Source organism: Falco rusticolus, chromosome 7 (genome assembly GCF_015220075.1).
Source record: "Falco rusticolus isolate bFalRus1 chromosome 7, bFalRus1.pri, whole genome shotgun sequence".
NCBI lineage: Eukaryota > Metazoa > Chordata > Aves > Falconiformes > Falconidae > Falco > Falco rusticolus.
In genome coordinates, this window is record NC_051193.1 from 49905791 (window position 1) to 49925402 (window position 19612).

Genomic DNA, 19612 nt, shown 5'->3' on the forward strand with positions numbered 1-19612 from the left:
TTTCAAGAGATACACAGAAGGCTAGCAATACTCATTCAAAATGAGCATATACCTACATGATTACAAGGAACAAACCCATGGCATTGGAATCAACACACTCTATAAAGGCTGAGTTAGTTTTTAAAGCTCTGCTTGTGGAAAATTCATTATTTATATTGAAACAATTTCTAGGGTTGGAGCAAGTTTTACAAAGCTAGTAAAATTCATAGCATAAAAAACAAATAACCATTTACCTTCACAAATTCCACAGCAAAATGTTTTTTGTATTCCATTTCCATGAAAAAACTACTGAAGATAAGTTCATGAAGAACCTTCCTTGCCCCTGTGAAAAGCCAATACAGTGCACGTCACTTTATTGCACTAAGATGCAGCTTTTTGTAGAAAAGAGAAAGAGATTATTAAATTACAATTTAACAAAAATCATTAAAAGGCTTGAAATGGTTACAAAGTATATGAATATTTTTTTTTTCCTATTTTTAACATTTATTGGTACATATTTAAAACAGGGTAAATAAGCATGAAGTCACTCATAATCAGGCTAGATCTTCTGAAAAGATTCTTCAAAATACATAAAGCAGGAAAAATTGAGAGAAAAGGCAAAATATCGAATCTCAGTCATACAAATAAATGCTGTACAAAAATCATAATTAAAAACAACCCCACTTGCATAGCACTTCCTTTTACACATTTGTTACACACATGAGAAATTGATTTGCTTCTTTAGTTTATAGCAACATGGACACACAAACCTTTATGAAGTTTTGCATCCCACAGCATCAACTTGCTTATGAAGCATGGCTTTTCAGATCCAGCTTCTTCTTTGAGACATATCTGACAAAAGATCTGGCGAAAGTCACCTATAGAGATAAAACTATTCATTTGTACAAGAATGCTTGGATAATTAAATTATATGAGCCAATAAAATGAGAATTACAGAATTCTGTTCGTTAAATAAAAAGAAAAATAAGGCACTTCAATTTGAATTATTTCTTAACAACGTTCTTTCTCAGTGAATATACTCCCACATACACTACTTTAATTTCTTCCTGTTACTCTTAACTACTTCATTTAATAAATCCAGTGATGGAGAAGAAGATTTTAAGATTAAAATAATTTAGACAGCTTTGCAAAGCAGATCCATAAGAACAGTTCACTATGTCAGCACAGAAATGCACAGGCTAAGCAAGTCTACAGTGGCCCCGACCTTGGGCCCTGGAAGTCAGTCTTTTGTAGAATTTCAGAACCGTATTTTGTATTTCCTTGCACCTATTAGTAAATACAGTACTTGCAGAAGCAGTTTTGAGTATCAACATATCAGAGTCATCAATGGGTTACTAACATTCGAAAATGAGCTCTTACATGACTAATTTCAAATGGAAAAGTGAAGTGGAAAGTTCCTGACAACCTGGAAATGAATAGTATTGAATGCTTCTTTATTCCTGTTCTGCCACTTGAAGCGAAATCAGGATAAGAACAGGAACGACCAGACCACAAAAAAATTCCAACTGACTACAGAACATCAGGCTCTTAAAGCATCTACATATATAATCTAGAAGAACAAGGACAGGATTATTAGACTTCAATCCTTGTGCTTGAAGACTCTCATAAAACATATTAAAGTATCAGTTAACCTGTAACAATTTCCTAACCCAAAATGCCACACCCAACATGGAATACTCCTTTTTAGCTTTAGCTTATCTCATCAGCTAAAAAGATTATGCTTAAACACACAAAAACGTGAGGATTTGCTGAGGTACTGACACTGACTTGTCTATACTCAGAGTCAATAGCTGAGTTTAGAGGAATCTCAAAATTGAAAATAATAAAAGTTATCTAGGAAGAAAAATGTGGATAGAAATTGAACTTTCACTAGAAACCCTGAAATAAACCACACAGGTAAAAATCACATAGGTAAAACTTGTGCCTATTAAAAACAACTGAGGAACTCAGACTAGCAAGAAAATACCATCAGTGAAATAAATACAAGGTTGAAAATAACAGAAAGCTAAAACTCATAAAAAATTACAAAAAGGTACAGTTCTGACGTATGTATTTTGAAGAAAAGACTAGAGAATAAGCGTTCAGGAAAAAAGATAAGAAATTCACTTTATTACCCAAGCTTACAAAAGAGGCTAAAGCAGACCAACAGATTTATCTTATCAAGAAGGAGGGGAAGTGGTGAGCAGAGCTTAATCTATGCATATTTGTACGGTGAAAAGAGACTATAATGGCTTAAGTTTGGCAAAACACAGGTATGACAAAACCCAGTAATAGCAATCAAAAGTAGATTGATTCAGAAGTATTGTTTAAAACTGTATCATCAAACACCAGAGCAATGTTCAAAAGCTTAAAATAGACCTTCCACTACTGGACAAAATCTTGAACTAAGGCTTTTGTTTTACTGGCCCTGTCTAATTAATCACAGCTATCAAATCTGAAGCGGGAATTACTTCAAGCAGAGGATGTATGCTTTTACTAATGGAGGTGTTCTACAGCTTTCCACTAGCACCAGGGAGAGCAGCTTTTAAGCTATATCGTCACTGACATAGGGCATGGGATGCTGAAACTAAGGATTGTAAAACTTCTAAGAGGAACAGCCAGGAAGCAGGGAAAGATGTATTTTAGCAAGAAGGAAAAGAGAAGTACTGCTATTCATAACTATACTGATGGATATCAGAACCTGTACTACCGTATTATTAATGTACTTATTAGGAGGAATATGAAATATTTTAATAAGGGAATATCATATATAACACTACTAAACACATTTTTTGAGACAATTAGTCATTCAAATACTGACATGGCATTATCATAACAAAAATCAGTTATGCTTACTTGAATAGCTCATGAGTTTGTTCAGCCAAGAACCAAGGCGCAAGGCAAACTTCTGGTGAGCCATAACATCAGCATGCAGAACCTCCACATGAAGTGGTCGTTGAGAAACATTTTCAGAATGCCTCTAGGAGTCAGGTAAATATTGTGAGACATAAAATAAATGTAACATGAATTTTCATATTTGCCTTCGCCACCCATTATATCTCCCAAGCAAAAAAAGAAATCAGTTTGATGTTCTATTTCTCAAGATAAGATACCTATCTATACCAAATGTGGTAATGTGAATTTTATTTCAAAAAGTTCAGACAGGTCATAAAAGCATGAAAGTTAGAGAAGTAAGTCTTCAGTATTAATTATAAATATTTATTAAAATATTTAATCAGTAATTAATTAAAAAAATTGGGAACTTACCTTGATTTCTTCTTTTGCTTCCTGACAAGAGGCATAATGTCCTGCCTTAACAGCTCTACGGCCCTGTTTAAAGAAAATATTGAGCACGAGACAAACATAAAGCAAAGCCAAAATGTCACAAGCCTGACCCATTATGGTTTTTTTAATACATAAAAAAACAAACCAGGGACCAACATCACTCACTCATGATGCTTTTAGACATCTAGAAGCAAATCAAAATTAACATAATTATCTTTAGAAAAAAAGCTATTTTAATTAAATTAACTACAGAACAACAAAGTAAAGCCTGGGTATCTTACTCAGGTATTATTAGATAAGGAAAACTCATGTACACATTAAAACAGATGAGAGGAATTTCTGCAGAATACTTTAAACACAAACCACATCAACTTTCTTCCTAGCACAACTCATCCTGAATTTGCTTTTCTACAGTCTTTCCTACTATTTCTTACTTCTGCATATGAAAATAGCAGGATATATTATAAGTGTGGGTTTGATAAAGCCAAGATTAGGTCCAGCTTAGACCTCAAATTCCACTCAAAGCACTTCAGAGGCATACCTGAGGCTTCCAAAACAAGTTCTCCACACAGCAAAACTGCACACAAGAAGAGGGGAAGTGGCTGTATGTTGTGGAGCTGTTATAGTTAAAACAATATAACATGCAGTCTTGTGTTGGAGCAGGTGCTTTGTAAAATGAAAAGTCTGATCAACTCTGGATCTAAAATTTAATTTCAATCAAAAGGAACCTTCATAATGAAAACCTTTCCAATTTACTCTAAGCACACACGTATACACGTTTTACCAAACCTGCAACTGCAGGACAAGACTTGTAATTACATAAGACTGACACTATGAACTAAACAGAACTAAACTTTCATTACCCAAACAAAGAGAAACACGGAAACAATTTTTACAAATTAAAAAAAGGATTCTAATATTAGTAAGATATGTATTTACATATGAAACAACAAATATATACACAGGTATAGACAAAGTTTCTCCATACGCAAACACTTAAGTCTTGTACTTTAGTGAGGTAAAAAATACGGTTGCAATTGAGATTGTTCAAAAACTGATCATGCTTCCCCCCCCCGCCAGTGTAGAAAAAGTTTAGGTTACTAATGTAAGGTTTTCACATAGGACATTAGTTTGAAAAATGAAGTAGTAGAATTGTCAAGTTCACTTGCATTCCTTCATGGATTCTTCCTGGTTTCATTTGCTTAATTTGAAGCTTTAAGAGTTTCAAATGAAGTCAGAGCCAAAACAAGCTCTATCTCTTCTTGCAAAACGTAAGGTACATTTCTGATGAAATGTAACTGAATATGTGTATTGCTGACCTGTATATTTTTCAGACAAATACTATTAAAATAAAACATTAATCTCAGCTAAGAAAAAAAAGGTAAAGCAAATATGCCAAACATGCAAGGAGCAACTTCAGATTAATCAGCTCTTCCCTTTGTCAGGAAAGTGGGTTTTTATTCTGAAGAAGAAAATTAACACAGTTTACAAGCTTTCTTGAAGCAAGTGTTGATTAACAGTTACTCTGCAACATGCCTTTCTCTCTCTCCTCAAGCTCCAGCACCCAGAAACAAAAATTCTATGATCCAAAGACTATAGGAGTACTTCTTAATGATTAAAAAGTTACTTTCTCCCATATCCAGAATGCACTAACCTCTTTATCTATGGCAGTAGTATGCAACTGGGCTTCACCAAGTTCACAGCCAAGTGCCCTTTGCAGGCTATAGATGACATGATCGTAAGAATGATGTTCATCATTGAAAAGGACACAGTAGTAGCTGTCTACCTTCTCTCTACTGGGGAAAAAGCCAACATATTAGCATACAAATAAAAATAAAACTGAAAGTAGTGTCCTATGTAATATAAGCAACACCTGACAAGCTTGAGAAAAATGTCAAACAAAAAAAACTACAGAAGAAAATTAAGCATGTTTTTCATGTCAAAGACACACATCCTTCACCATCTATACCAGAAAAAGCCACAAAAACCCTGTACCAAGTACAAAAGAGATTTTAAGTTACTTGATTATTCCATTATTATTTCCTCTCTCTGCTGTTTTATGATACCATTTCTCTTCTTAACATGACACACAACAGTCATTTTCCGTTTTCATTAAATCACAGAATAGTTTGGGTTGGAAGGGATCTCTACTCCAACCCCCCTGCAATGAGCAGGTCACCTTCAACTAGATCAGGTTGCTTAAAGCCCCATCTGGCCTGACCTTGAATGTTTCCAGGGATGGGGCATCTACCACGTGTGTCGGCAACCCATTCCAGTGTTTCACTAACTTAATTGTAAAAAATTTCTTCCTTTATCTAGTCTAAATCTACCCTCTTTCAGTTTAAAACCATTACCCCATGTCCTATCATAACAGGCCTTACTAACACATCTGTCCCCATCTTTAAGTACTGAAAGGCCACAATAAGGTCTCTCTAGGGTCTTCTGCAGGCTGAAAAAACCCAACTCTCTCAGCTTTTCCTCGTAGGAGAGGTGTTCCAGCCCTCAGCTCATTTTTGTGAACATTCTCTGGAACCACTCCAACAGATCTATGTCTTTTCTGTGCTGAGGGCTCCAGAGCTGGACACAGCATTCCAGGTGGGGTCTCATCTGAGTGGAGCAGAGGGGCAGAACTGCCTCCCTCAACCTGCTGGCCATGCTTCTTTTGATACAGCCTTCTGGGCTGCAAGCGTGCATCGTCAGCTGGTGTCCAGCTTTTCATCCACCAGTACCCCCAAGTTCTTCTCCACAGCACTCTTCTCAATCTCCCTTTATTCCTCTGCCTGTATTCCTATCAGAGCTTGCCCTGGCCCAAGTACAAGACCTTGCATTTGCCCTCGCTGAACCTCATGAGGCTCACACAGGCCCACTTCTCAAGGTTGTCCAGGTCACTCTGGATGGCATCCTATCCCTCAGGTGTGTCAACCACACCACTTGGCTTGGTGTCATCTACAAACTTGCCAAAGGTACGCTCAATCCCACTATGTCATTGATCAAGGTATTACAACAGTACAGGTCCCAGTACAGACCCCTAAGGGACACCACCTGTCACCAGTCTCCATCTGGACATTGAGCTGTTGGCCACTACCCTGTGGATGCTACCACCCAACCAATTCCTCATCCACTGAACAGTCCAGCCATCAAATCCGTATCTCTCCAATTTGTTGAGAAAGATGTTGTGGGGGACCATGTCAAAGGCCTTACAGAAGTCCAGACAGATGACATCCATAGCTCTTCCCTTGTCCACTGATATAGTCACTCCATCATAGAAGGCCCCTAGGTGGGTCAGGCAGGACTTCCCCTTGGTGAAGCCAGCTGGGCTGTGTCAGCCATAGTGTAGCTTCTAGGAGAATCTGTTTCATGATCTTCCCAGGAAGAGACATAAGGGTGACAGGTCAGTAATTCCAAGGGTCCTCCTTTCTACCTTTTTTTAAAATGGGTGCAATGTTTCCCTTTTTCCAGTCATCAGGGACTTCACCTGACTGCCATGACTTTCCAAATATCACGGAGCATCACTTGGCAACTACATCAGCCAATTCCCTCAGGACTCTGGGATGCATCTGGTCAGGTCCCATAGACTTCTGTATATTCAGGTTCCTCAGGTGGTCACAAACCTGCTCTTCCTTTAGAGTGGGAGGGCTTCTGCTCCCCCATCTTCATGTCCATCCACTCCAGAAGGTGTGGGAAGAGAGACTGCCAGTGAATAGGAGGCAAAAAAGTTGAGTACCTCAGCTGTCTCCTCATCTACTGTTACTAGTTTGCTACTTTCCAGTGGCAAGTGTTAACAGTCACACTTTCTTTAACCTTCCTTTTCTGACTGACCTATCTGTAGAAGCCCTTCTTACTATTTTTTGCATCCCTTGCCAAGTTCAGCTCCAGCTGCACCTTAGCCTTCCTGACTCCATCCCTACACAACTGGGCAGCATCCCTATACTTTTCCCAGGATACCTGTCTCTGCCTCCACTGCCTGCGCATTTTATTCTTGGCCTTTAGTTTGACCAGCAGGTCTCAACTCATCCATGCTGGTCTCTTGCCTTCCTTTCCTGGTTTCATACACCTGGGGATTGAGAGCTCTTACATTCTATGGAAAGCATCCTTGAAGATCTGCCAGCTCTGTTCTGCTCCCTTGTCCCTGAGAACAGTTTCCCAGGGGGTCCTATTGGCTAACTCCTTGGACAGCTGCAATTCTGCTTTCCTGAAATTCAGGGTCCTGACTTCACTCTTCACGTGATCCATATCCCTCAGGACTGTGAATTCCACCAGTGCATGATCACTGCAGCCCAGGCTGCCTCCAGTCTTGACATCACTGATTAGCTCAGTTGCATTGGTGACCAACAAGTCCAGTATCACATCCCCTCTGGTAGGGCTGGCTTAAGGAGTTATCCTCAATGCATTCCAGGAGTCTCCTGAATTGCCTACAGCTCGCCATGCTACTTTTCCAGCACATGTCAAGGTGGTTGAAGTCCCCCAGCATAACAAGAGCCTCAAGTATGAAGGCTTTGTCAATAGGCTCCCATTGATTGGGTGGCCTGTAATAGACACCAACCACAAGGTTCCCTTTGTTACCTCAGTCTCTGATTCTTACCCCTATGCTTTCAACCTGCTCATGGCTGTTCTTCACAGTTATTCACACTATCCGCTTCTTGATGTAGAGGCGGACACCTCCATCCCTCCTTCCTCACCTATCCCTTCTGAAGCCTGTAACCATGTCATGGGATTCATCCCACCAAGTTTCAGTAATGGCAGTTAGGTCGTAGCTTTCTAGCAGCATGGTGGCTTTCAACTCCTCCTATTTGTTGCCCATACTGCGTGCATTGGCATAGAGGCACTTCAGCTGGGCTGCTGGCCATGTTGCCTTCTTAGAGGAAGGCCCTCTAATTCCTTTGGGCTATTTCACTGGTGTTTCCCTGTTGGATCCTATTACCCCAGGACCTGCTGGCTCATCTCTGTAAGACTGTAAGACACTTGAACGTGTGTGCTGCAGTGTAGCCAGCATGTCTCAAAGCAACAGGTTGAGAGCCTTTGCTAGCACCTGACCCTCTAACCTTGGCATGGCATCCCACAGCTCCTCACGGGCAAGCCCCGTATCATTCCCCTTCAAGCCTAGTTTAAAGCTGTCAGAGCCCAGCTAGCTTGTGATCAAAGACCCTCTTCAAGAAAGGTGAATCCCATCTGACACCAGCAAGCCTGGTGCCACATAGGTCATCCCATTATCAAAAACTCCCTAACTGCAGCAGTGACATCAACCACGGAGCCATTTATTAATAGACTAGACCCATCTGTTTCTTCCAGTGTTGCTGCCCACAACTTGAGGGGGAAGAAAAAATAACCTGTGCTCCAGAGTCCCTTATCAACCACCCCAAGGCCTTGAGTCTCTTGATCACCCTTGGACTACATGTTGCAGCTTCATCACCAGCCACATGAAAGAGCAGTAACAGGTAGTACTCCAAGTGCTGTACCAGGCTGGGAAGTTTCCTAGTTATGTTCTTAACCCAAGCCCCAGGGAGGGATCAGACTTCCCTAAGAGGGTCTGTCCAGCGTATCAGACCCTCTGTTCCCCTCAGAAGGGAGCTGCCTATACTATAACCTGTCTTTCCCTCCTTGTGGAGGTGGTTGTGATGGGGGGGGGGGGTGGGAGTGGGGTGGGGTAGGCCTTACTGACCATAGCAACACCTCTGGTGTAGACAGATCATCATCCACTGACCTGCATTCCACATCCAGAGCCTCATACCTATTGTACAGAGGCACCTGGGAAAGCAAGGTGGGCAAGGAGGGTTTTCAGCTGCCACCCTGCATGCGGACTTGTCTCCATTCACTTCTCTCATTTAAGCTACTGCCTCCAGCCTGGCAGGGGGAGCGTACAGTATTCCCTTGATCTTGGTTTTTTTTTTTTTTTCTGGTGGCTGCTCCTGTTTCTGTCTCAGGCAGGGTAGAGCATGGCTCCACTGGTCGGTCTCTTTCTCAGACTCCCTGACACACCTTAACCTTTCTACTTCCTCACATAGCACTGCCACCAGGCTGAGCAAATCATCTATCTGGTCGCACCTCACACAGCTGTCCCCACTGCTGCCATCCGTTACCAGTGAAAGGCCCTTGGCACTCTCTGCAGCCTGAGACCTAGATGGCTGCATGTTTTTGTGGGAGCTCTGTCTGGGTCACCACATCAATTCTGGCAAGTGCAGAGGACACAGCTTTCCACTGGGTGGATACCATAGCTAAGCTCCTTTTGAGAGGGTGATGACCACCAAATGAACTCACCTCTTGAGCCAGCAGGGTGACTATGCCCTTCCTACACGCCCTGCAGCAGAAACTGCCATGCCCTGCCTGACATGCCACACTGCTTGCAGCACTCCTGGTCACTTATGCTCCCTAGGCTGCTTTTTATAGGCATGGAGGTCACTCTGGCAATGCCCAGAACTTGTCAACATCTCCCACGAGAGCTGTCAGCTCCTGGTGGGCCTCTCCACTGGCTTTTCCCTGCCTCAGGAAGACCCACTGTGCACCAAGATCTGCTGCTCTGCTGCGGACAGGGCTGACACCGGAGCAGCTCCCTCAGTGACTGATGGAGCACAGTCACACACTACTTTTCCCATGATGTATCAAGAGCTTTCCTCTATATAACTGTAGATCAAAATTGCTACAGTGCTATTTACAGGAATTTTGGCACTAATGTTTGCATGTCTGTAAGAATACCACAGGCAAAATTATTATCAGTTTTAATGCCCTGAAGAGAAAGTTGGAAATACTCCCTACCTAACTGTGAGTTCCGGAGGCAGTTCTTTCTCTTCTTCCCATATAAGCATGTCTACAATGTATTTTATCACAGAGGGAAACACCCTCCTAGAATGCTCCATAATTTCTTCATTCAACTGACATTCAGAATTCTGTAAAACAGGAGATAACATTAATATGGAAAAAAAAAATAAAAAATGAAAAAACGGTTGGTAGAATATCTTATTACTGTATTTACTGCCCAAAATTAGCCTTTTCATGATTTTCAAGCAAATTAATATCGCCTAATTTCTTCCCTTAAAAATTATTTCACCCCAAGGGCTCTCAGTAGTATTCCAACAGTTTCACCTACCTTTTTTACAGTTTTTGTGTAGGAACAGATGACAAAAGGCCTCACCAAATGTGTTAGGAAGCTTCAATTTATTTTTAAAACTTAAATTTTAAAAAGCTGGTTAAAAGCTTTCTGTACACCTAAAGATACCAAAAGTTTGCAGGCCAGATCAAAATTCTTCCCCTGCATTGCTTGCTCTTCTCCAAATATTCTGTCAAATACTTATGATTCTCCTTGAACAGAATCATCTAAAGGAACTCAATTCTGTTCTCCACAGAGATCCCATCCCAGGTCTAGAAATCATTTAAAATATCCCTGTGAACTGATCTATTTCCCATCCACTCAAAGTGAATTGTCTACGCCATACAGCATTATTAATCCTTTCCATAAGCATGTAAACAGGAGAGCAATTTAAGTTATAAGCTAAGAAAATAATTACCAAATCTACACTTAAGAATGAAACAATCAATATTCAGTTACAAGACACAGATACATGACAAGGACATTGTGTGAAAAGAGAGTTTTAATCCAAGGGCCCTGATGACCTTTTCCCCATACCTCCTTCCTTCCAGCGTATGAATATATGAAATGTTATATAATGTTATTAATGTTAACACAACCAAATCCATTAATTTTGTATATAAATATGACAGAAGGTGATATTTTCGAGTATTCACACAAAGTTTCCTATAATTTTGGGATGACCCAAACTGCCTACAAAATCTGAGTACGTATGGATTTGCCAAAGTCAGAAAAGATGAGAAACAAAGATCTGTTCCAAAAATAAAGCTTTTCACATGTGACTTAATCCCAAGTACTATGGGCACTCTCACCTCTACAAACTGGCATATGTTAAATATAAAAGAACAGAAAGAGTGATGTGTTTAATATAGCTAAGAATCATGTTTCTGAAAAATTCTTCAGTCTACTACAGTCACATTTATCCATTTATGAAGCAGATTGCTTTAAAAATATAATTAAAAACCAAGTAAAAACATGTTGTGTCCATATAATGGAAAAGCTAAAAACACAGTGGAAGATAATTGAAAATACATTACCATGATCAACTGCTTCCAAAGCACTGAACAGTTTTCTGACCTCATAAGCATTAGAAGAATAATTTGGAGCCAAACATAAAATCTGAAACGTCTGCCAATGAAATCATGGTCTACAAATACCACTGTGTGTATATACTTAGTTTTGGATAAGCTCATAGTAGATCTTGGTAGACATTAAGAATGTAATGTCTACGGTAATTTTTTTTTTCCCCCCAGACTGACAAAGCTATCATCATCATAAAGTTTGGAGAAGGATGAAAAAACCACAGCACTATGAATAATCTAGTTGAATTGAGTTGTAAATATACTCATTTTTTTCCCCCTGTATTTCTTAGGAGTTTGGCTTTTTAAGCAGTAACACATTAAGCAAAAATGATAAGAGCTGTAGGAAAATAGAGCTGCGCACAGAGATACTCCGAACAAGAACCCTGTAGTAAGACATACTGCTCTCCTTCAGTCTGTAGAACAAACCGAAGGAAACCACATCAAAGGATTTACAAACTGCTGAAAGTGGGGATTGCACTCATACAAGTAGTGAAAAGTTAAATGATACAATGCCACCTGCGATGCTATCCCCATTAGTAGAAGTCACACTAAAATGAATTAAGATACAGCTAATGTAAATTGAAAGTGTGAAAATAGAATTGCCTCAGAACTATGCCCAAAAATGTGTAGTTTAAGCTTCAAGTAAAGCTTCAAAAAACAAAATCATGGAAGAATGAACTAAGTATGTTCAAAGTTTAAAAATAACTAACCACCAATTTTTTTATTTTTTTGAAAAGGTAAACAAATGGACCTGGAAAGTATTTTTATCTCAGACATGAATTCTCAGTTATCTGTTTTTAAGGAAAGATTTAGGCAAAAAGGTTTTATATACAAGCATAATAAAAGACATCAGTTTGGAACCAATAGAGAACAGATGACTCCTAAAAGCCTGGAGTAGGGATTCTAAATGAAGGGTTGCTTTTCTGAGCCCATATTACATACACACCAAGCTTCATAAATATCTCCTCACTGTAATTTTTTTTTAATGCTGTATTTTACTAATGCTCACCTCGTTATCTCAGAAATGCTAAAAACTCTGGTGCTTATCTTTGATGTTGCAGATTGAAACCTGTCCTCTACTCGGGGCTCATTTTCAAGAAGAGGTCACTCTGTAGATCAAACTATAAACTTAATCTACCTTTTAAAAATAGCAGCCAGTTCCTAAGCACATTTTTACCACGTTCTGCATAGCAGACAAACATATTGCAAACATATCCCTCTTCTTACTTGCTCCTACCTTATCAGAGTAAGTTTATGAACACCCTAGCAAGATACATCCTCTGCCCTTAGAGTAATCAAAAGAACAGTGGTCAGGATCATCCAGAAAAGACTGCTTGTTGCTTGACAAGCATGTGATAAACTTCTATTGATAATGGTATTGGTGTCTATCCTAACATTTTTTTTAATTATTTTGTTGTTATGAAAAAGTTGTTCTAAAGAAAAGGGAGGTAAAAACCAGAATATGCTGTCACAGATGCAAATACCATATCTGTGAGGTCAAAATCTGTACCTTGCAGAGAAACAGGTTCCCCAGTTGGAGGTAAACATTTCATAAACCATTTTAGGGACTCTGGTCAGAGTTGATGGAACCAAAAAATACTATGATTCTCAAAAGTAAAGTACTGAAACAACTGTTAGAAGATCTATTGAATTAGAACAGAAGACTTTTAACGCGGGGAGATACAATGTATTTTGTTTAGAATCTCTTTGTTAAAGTTCTGAATGTGCCTCATAGGCCCACATTCATCCAGGTATCTGTGTGATTATTTTTTTTTGTGAGCCATGACAGGTGAAATCCATAACATATGCTACTGTCTGTAAGAAACTGGTCACCTGAGTAATATCACTTATTGTCCTGGTTTCAGCTGAAATAGAGTTCATTTTCTTCTTAGTAGCTGGTGCAGTGCTTTGTTTTGGATTTGGTGTGAGAGCAATGTTGATAGCACACTGATGGTTTTGGTTGTTGCTAAGTAATGGTTATACTACATCAAGGACTTTTCAGTCTCATGGTTTTTTTGAAGGAGGAATGAGTGAAGGAAATCTTTGTCACATTTTTCTGCAAGGTCAGTGCTCTTTATGCCTTTTCCATTTGATTTTTTGCTAGATTATAATGAACAGTATTTTTGCAACAAAGCCAGGAGGTGAGAAATGCTAAGGTTTTTTTGTCCTGGTTATCTCAGAATGTAGGACTCTGAAAAAACAATTTTACCTGAAGCAACTGATTTGCTTATATTCTCTTCGAGAACTGCTTATAAGATGGCATATTTTTTGTTTATGTGCTGCTTGAACAAGTATAATAAAAGCACGATGCATCCTACCATAAGGTTAGTTTTAAAGCATAAGGACTTCTTTTAGTCACAGTGACAGATCACACAGACGTAACTGACAAAAAAACCCAAAAAAACCTGTTCAGTAATAAAGAAAAAGAGAAAATATTAAAATCAAGCACTATATCTAAACATTTACTAACCCCTGGGAAACCCATTATTTATCAACAGGAACTGAATAATACACACAGCAAAGAAAAGAGCAAGAAACTGCAATTTAAATTCTGAACCAAAGACAGAAATGCTTAAGATAGAACTGTTCTATTGGATTTTGCCTTTTGTTCAGAGACAAAAGGATGTCCAATATATACATTTGGCCCCCAAACACCTTGATCAAGGAAATCCTGATTCAGCTCAATTGGACCTGCTACATGAATTATACAATATATGTACTCCCATACACAGGAAACAAAACTTTTTTAAAAAGGAGATATTTACAATATTTTGTCTTTCACTTTAAGCAATATTCTTACTTCTTTTGGAGAACCTGATGCTCCAGGCTCATGTTTAGTACACAGTGGTCCAGCCTTCCATGCCTCTGTATCCCCACAGTCACAAAATCCGCCTCCAGTGGAGCTATGCATCTGTAAAAAAACATGTATTTCAGTCATGAAATATGCACATAAAAAGCAAGAGAAATAGAAACATGCATTATTTAAGTTAAACACAAATATAAATACCTAGTTACAAAATACAAGAATCACTACATAACCAATGGATTAACTACATTTTTTTTCTTTTCTTAGATAAAAGGAGACTTATCAAAGGAGTGCGGGAGAAAAACCTAAACTTTTTGAAGCAGAAAATAAAGCAAGAAATACAGTTGCTGCTGCAAAAGGTATGCAAGTCAAACAAATTTAACTAGAAAGTGTGAAAAAGCCTAGGACTGATGAATAAGTGCTTCCTGATTTTATTAGCAAAATAATAGCAAATTTATTTAAACCCTTCTTTACAATATACTTAGTAAAGTTAGAAAACAATATAAACAAGAACATGCATATATTGAACGTTTAGTAGTATCTCTACTTCTAAACAAAGAAAATAAGATATAATCAGCACCTAAATACATTCCTGCAACTTTACCTTTGCATTACACTTCCAGAAAAGTACAAATTCTGACCCTTCACCTCTAGCAAAAAGTTCTGACAAAACTCAGGCAAAAATAATTATCTTCAGCTTACTCTAAATTCTCAATCCTAAAATAATTATAAAAACACTAAAATGACCCAATAAAAAGACTTTAAAAAATTTGTTATTTACTTGAAACATTTTAGAATAACCTGATCTAATTAGACGTACTTCAAGCAGGAGGTTGGACTACGTGACCTCCTTAGGTCCCTTCCAGATATTCTACGGATCTATAAAAAGCATAATCTGTATTATTTAGGCTGCATCTTTAAAAGGGAAATGCAGTAAATCTGCTCCCATCTGACCACCTATTTCCATGGCTGGTGTTTTGCCTGAAGAAGTTACTGAAAAGGGAAAGGACACCAGCTTCTCAGCCCAGCCGTGATCCCAAATTGCTCTGTAATCGCTACTATTTCCTCTAGTTTTCACCCTACCTCTGTGAAGTGTGCGCACGTGCATGTGTATATGGAAGTTATATTTGCATTATCCAAGTAGTTTTGGGCATCTTTGAATCAATATTTACAATACATTTTCAGATCAGTATACAAGGTCTCATACAGAGGGGCAGAATATAGTATTTCAGTCCCAGTTAATGTTGAGAATGCTAGGTTCTTCTTCAAAACTGTCTCTCATTGAAACATACCAGCCTGAAGGGGATTTATGACTAACTGATAATACAAGTCAAATCTCTTCAATGGATGTCATGTCAATGAATAGAAGGAATAGCTGAAAAAACATCTAGCCCACTTTTTGCTCATGAAAGACAATCGATTTGAATACATGATGCTTCTGTATATTTTCTTGCCTCTTGCAGCAGGCAGAATTAGACCAGCTTTGAAAATGAGAATGTATCATTTTCCATTTCTGCTTCCAAGGCTGTTGAAATTACAGAGTGCCCAGTGAAGAGGGCGAGCAAAAAAGGGGGCCTGGGAAGGAAATAGTAGATGACAGTTTAGGCAATGAGCTAGCTAAGAATATTTAAAAGATCCTTCTTTAATTAAAGCATGAGTATCTCTCAAAGATAACATAGATTTGGATTAAAGAGAATCAAAAGGTTATCAGAAAGAGATGATCCAATTCTAGAACAATCTCCTCAAAAAAACTGATGCTTAACATTTGTTTTAACTGTATCATAGTCCACACTAAGCACAAAGTAGTTTACAGAAATCTAAATGGAAGAACAGAGTAGAAACACAGAGACTTCATCAGTGATGAAAGTGCTGAAGTAATGGCCCTTCTCATTCTAAATTTCCAAAGAGTACTGACTGGGACTCAGGACATGACCGTCATTTTCAGTCACAGCTTTTTGCTCTGACATACGCTTCTGTGATATTGCCAGAGTAACAACGTATGCATTCATAAACACTTTCTTACCCATTGGTTCTTGAATTAGAAAGTTATTATTCTTAAAAGAGGCTTTTCATAGTTAGAAACTTGAGAAACAGATAAATAACTAATCCCAGATTTTATGTTTTGAAATAAAAATTACTATATGGTTTATATGCAGTTTATTATATCCTCAAAAATTCTTCTCTAAAGCTAAAAGTACAATTTCTTAATCTAAGATTTTTCTACCTTGTACCGGTGGTTCTTGTGAATGCTATTCTGGAAGCAGTCCATACAGAGTACACAAGTTGGATCAACTGCACAGTCTCTGCAACAAAGATGGTAACTGGAAAACTTTCTCAAACAAACACACAGAATTTTCATGCACAAAAGAAAATGCTACTCTGAAAATAAGAATAGAGATTAACAGATTCAAATTACAAAAACATTGGCTACTCCACATCACAGAAAGAAGATGAAAGCTTATCTTGTTAGGCTTGAACCATGTACTTGAACCTGTTATATCAGATTCTATCAGAAACATGCCTGATTTCCACTTTCAAAACTTGTTGCTAACATACTTCTCTCTTGCTAAGAATCAGCAGCTATTAAAAACCATGATGACTCTGAAGTAACCTTTATTATTGTTTCCAACAACTGTAGCCAGTTTGCTAATGAAACTTTTGTTACACTTCTGCTAGGTTATGTTTGTAACTTTCAAAACAGTTAAAAGTCAAAGTCTAAAGATAATTACTTTATTAAATGAGCCAAAGAATATATACATTTTAAAATTTAATTTTAACAGTTTCAGTCATGCTCTCAAGTATCTGAAAATCCAGAATTACACTCATGGGCAATTAATTCTTCCCCCTCCCCATGCTCCAAACATAAGCTTTTTTACATTGCCTTTTTTTCCCTAAAACATGGTCACTCTTCTTGCTTTAAATGCTGTTTCATTCTATGCAAAATGTCGATGACAAGCGTTCCATGACAATATATGAAGTTTGTTTCACACCCTCATTCAATATTTAGTTCAAGCCTTCTTTACAATATGAATAAAATAGTATGGTAATTATGATTACAGAATAAATTTTCTTTAAACCTTTAGATGATCATCATCATTACAATAATTTAATACTTAACTAACATTCATTTATTACCATAAATCTACTGCAAAGTGAATTAAAAGAAAAAATAAGCCAGAAGTGCCTGCTAGATTTGAATGGCCAATTCAAGGCACTCCGATTTTAATATTTCAGAGTATCTATTATTTTCAGCATTTTAGAAGCCTAAAGCAAACTCATATTAACTTCAGTTGCAGTAGTTAAGTACAGCATTTTGTACAAATACTGCCACATTTTTGCAAGAAAGGAACTCAAAAAAATAAGAAAAAGTGACCACCTCTGAGATACATAACTTAGCCTTTTTGCCTGCTACCATATAAGAACTCTGCAGAGGCAGAAACAGAGTTATTGCTGTTACAGCAGCACTGAACTGCCTTGACCATCCTTTTCCTTTGTAGAGTCCAATGCTGCATTTGCTATATACCTTTTAGCAAACACATAAGGATTTCCTCAAAGACCATTCTCCTTTCATATACAACACTAATTCATTCCTAGGAAAAGCTGAAGAGTATGTGATGGATTAAAACCTTACAGTGTGATTCATAAACAAAGTTTACATAGAGCTTTCACTTCGACACTTCCTAAATTCTAAGGGCTGGGTATTTTAGCCATAATAAAATTAATCATTCCTAACAATATTCTTTCAGTATTTCTGATGAATTTTTCTAGGCTTCTAAGATAAACTGAAAGTACAATAAACTATGACAACAGTATCATATTAATGCTAATTATTGCAGTCTTTACGTCCACCAGAGACCTCCGGCTTTCTAGTATCAATATATTATTCATATTAATTAATATATTTGTATTAATCATAATTAATAAAATAATTTTAATCAAATCAATGGAATGCCATCTTTCATATATTCCAGGATGAGAAAGAAGGTGAAAAAATGACCATTAGTCACACACCTATTGCTTAAGCAAAGGACCAATGATGCTCAGAAATGCTGGACTCCGTTTCAGACTTTGAAAGGGTGAGCCCTGTACAGCGCGCAGATTTTTATGCCTGTTCTCGCTCAGGTCAGGTCAAGACCCCATACTCATACCCTATCATCCAATACTTTTAACGAATGGCTTTCAGCACCTTTAGTATCCTTTCCACATTCTTTCCCATTTCTCTGTCAGAGCCCGCTTTTCATATGCAATTTCCCTCACTGTGAAGTGGTTTGAAATGTGAAGCAAATGCCACTGTCATTTAAGTAAAGACCTACCATGACGCAAGAAATTACTAGTTAGCAGTGCAACTGATTTTATTAAACCACTTATCTCACATGGGGAACATTCATGATAACATACCTTCATTCTTACCTGCAAGAGTAAGTTGTCTCCCCTCCTTTGAACACTTTCCCACAGAGCTGGGAGGTTCCACTCTGTTGTAGTTTCTCCAGGAATATATCTGGGTCTTCCCCAAACAAATAACATTCCAAGGGGTATAATATTGCTGCCTGGACCATTTCTTCTTGTTTCTCCAGCAAGGGGTCCATTTCAGCTGAGTAAATATTTGGCACATGTTTTGCCAAGCACTGTAAAAATGTAGCTTGGAAGTTGAATCTTTCATCATACCACTGCAAGAAAAACACACGCATGGATAAACATAAATTACTAGATAAATAAAAAGAAAATAACATTAAGCACTTTTTCTATGAATCCAGAATTCTTTTCCACATCACAAGTCAGTTCTGCAAGCAATAAAACCCAAGAAATCATGTTTTCCCAGGATTTCTTTGCTATTTTCCTTTCAGTACCCACCACAGTAACCTCTGTTACCTTGAAGTCTTCTAGTAAAACACTCTGAGGCAAGAGTTGGCAAGTATGCTACTGTAGAGCAATGCATGCACTAATTCATTTTCAACTACATGCTTGCCAACAGGTCAGTGAATATACAAATCTTGATGTCTGTTCAGCTGCCAACAAATGGAAAAAGCAACAGCAGGTTTCTGTGTCTTAGCTGGGAAATAAGTTTGGGATTCATTCCTTAGCCTCCTGATAATCAAAAAACGTGCAGCAACTGAAAGGTCTTTGAAAATGTTACACTTCAGTAAAGCCTTGTTGAAACTGGTCGTCAGTGTTGACTAGCTACTGAGGGGAAAAAAACCCCAACTGATTATGTAAGCCTAATGCCCTTGGGAAACCAGACTAAAATGCAATTTTATATTTATAAGACAATTAAAGAAAGTACTCGTGTTTTGACTTGAGGTTCTAAGTCTTCTTAATTTAAGTCCCTAATTCTACTTTTAACTACTCTAGTTTCAGAACAGTTCTCTCCAACTGTTCTAT

The 19612-nt window shown here is 38.1% G+C and overlaps 1 protein-coding gene across 4 annotated transcripts in view; it reads right to left on the bottom strand.

Annotated features, from left to right (window-relative positions):
* The window catches only part of UBR1 (ubiquitin protein ligase E3 component n-recognin 1), a 78270-nt gene that overhangs the window by 47500 nt on the left and 11158 nt on the right, over positions 1 to 19612 (bottom strand). For 3 of the 4 annotated variants that reach the window (XM_037393546.1, XM_037393544.1, XM_037393547.1), the window contains exons 2-10: positions 18644 to 18900; positions 16458 to 16536; positions 14228 to 14338; positions 10015 to 10145; positions 4919 to 5060; positions 3247 to 3309; positions 2836 to 2959; positions 750 to 857; positions 234 to 322 (exon numbers count right to left, since the gene is read on the bottom strand). In XM_037393546.1, the coding sequence (XP_037249443.1) occupies positions 234 to 322; positions 750 to 857; positions 2836 to 2959; positions 3247 to 3309; positions 4919 to 5060; positions 10015 to 10145; positions 14228 to 14338; positions 16458 to 16536; positions 18644 to 18900 (1104 nt within the window). The remainder of the gene's footprint in view (positions 1 to 233; positions 323 to 749; positions 858 to 2835; positions 2960 to 3246; positions 3310 to 4918; positions 5061 to 10014; positions 10146 to 14227; positions 14339 to 16457; positions 16537 to 18643; positions 18901 to 19612) is intronic. The other variant, XM_037393545.1, reaches the window with a different exon arrangement.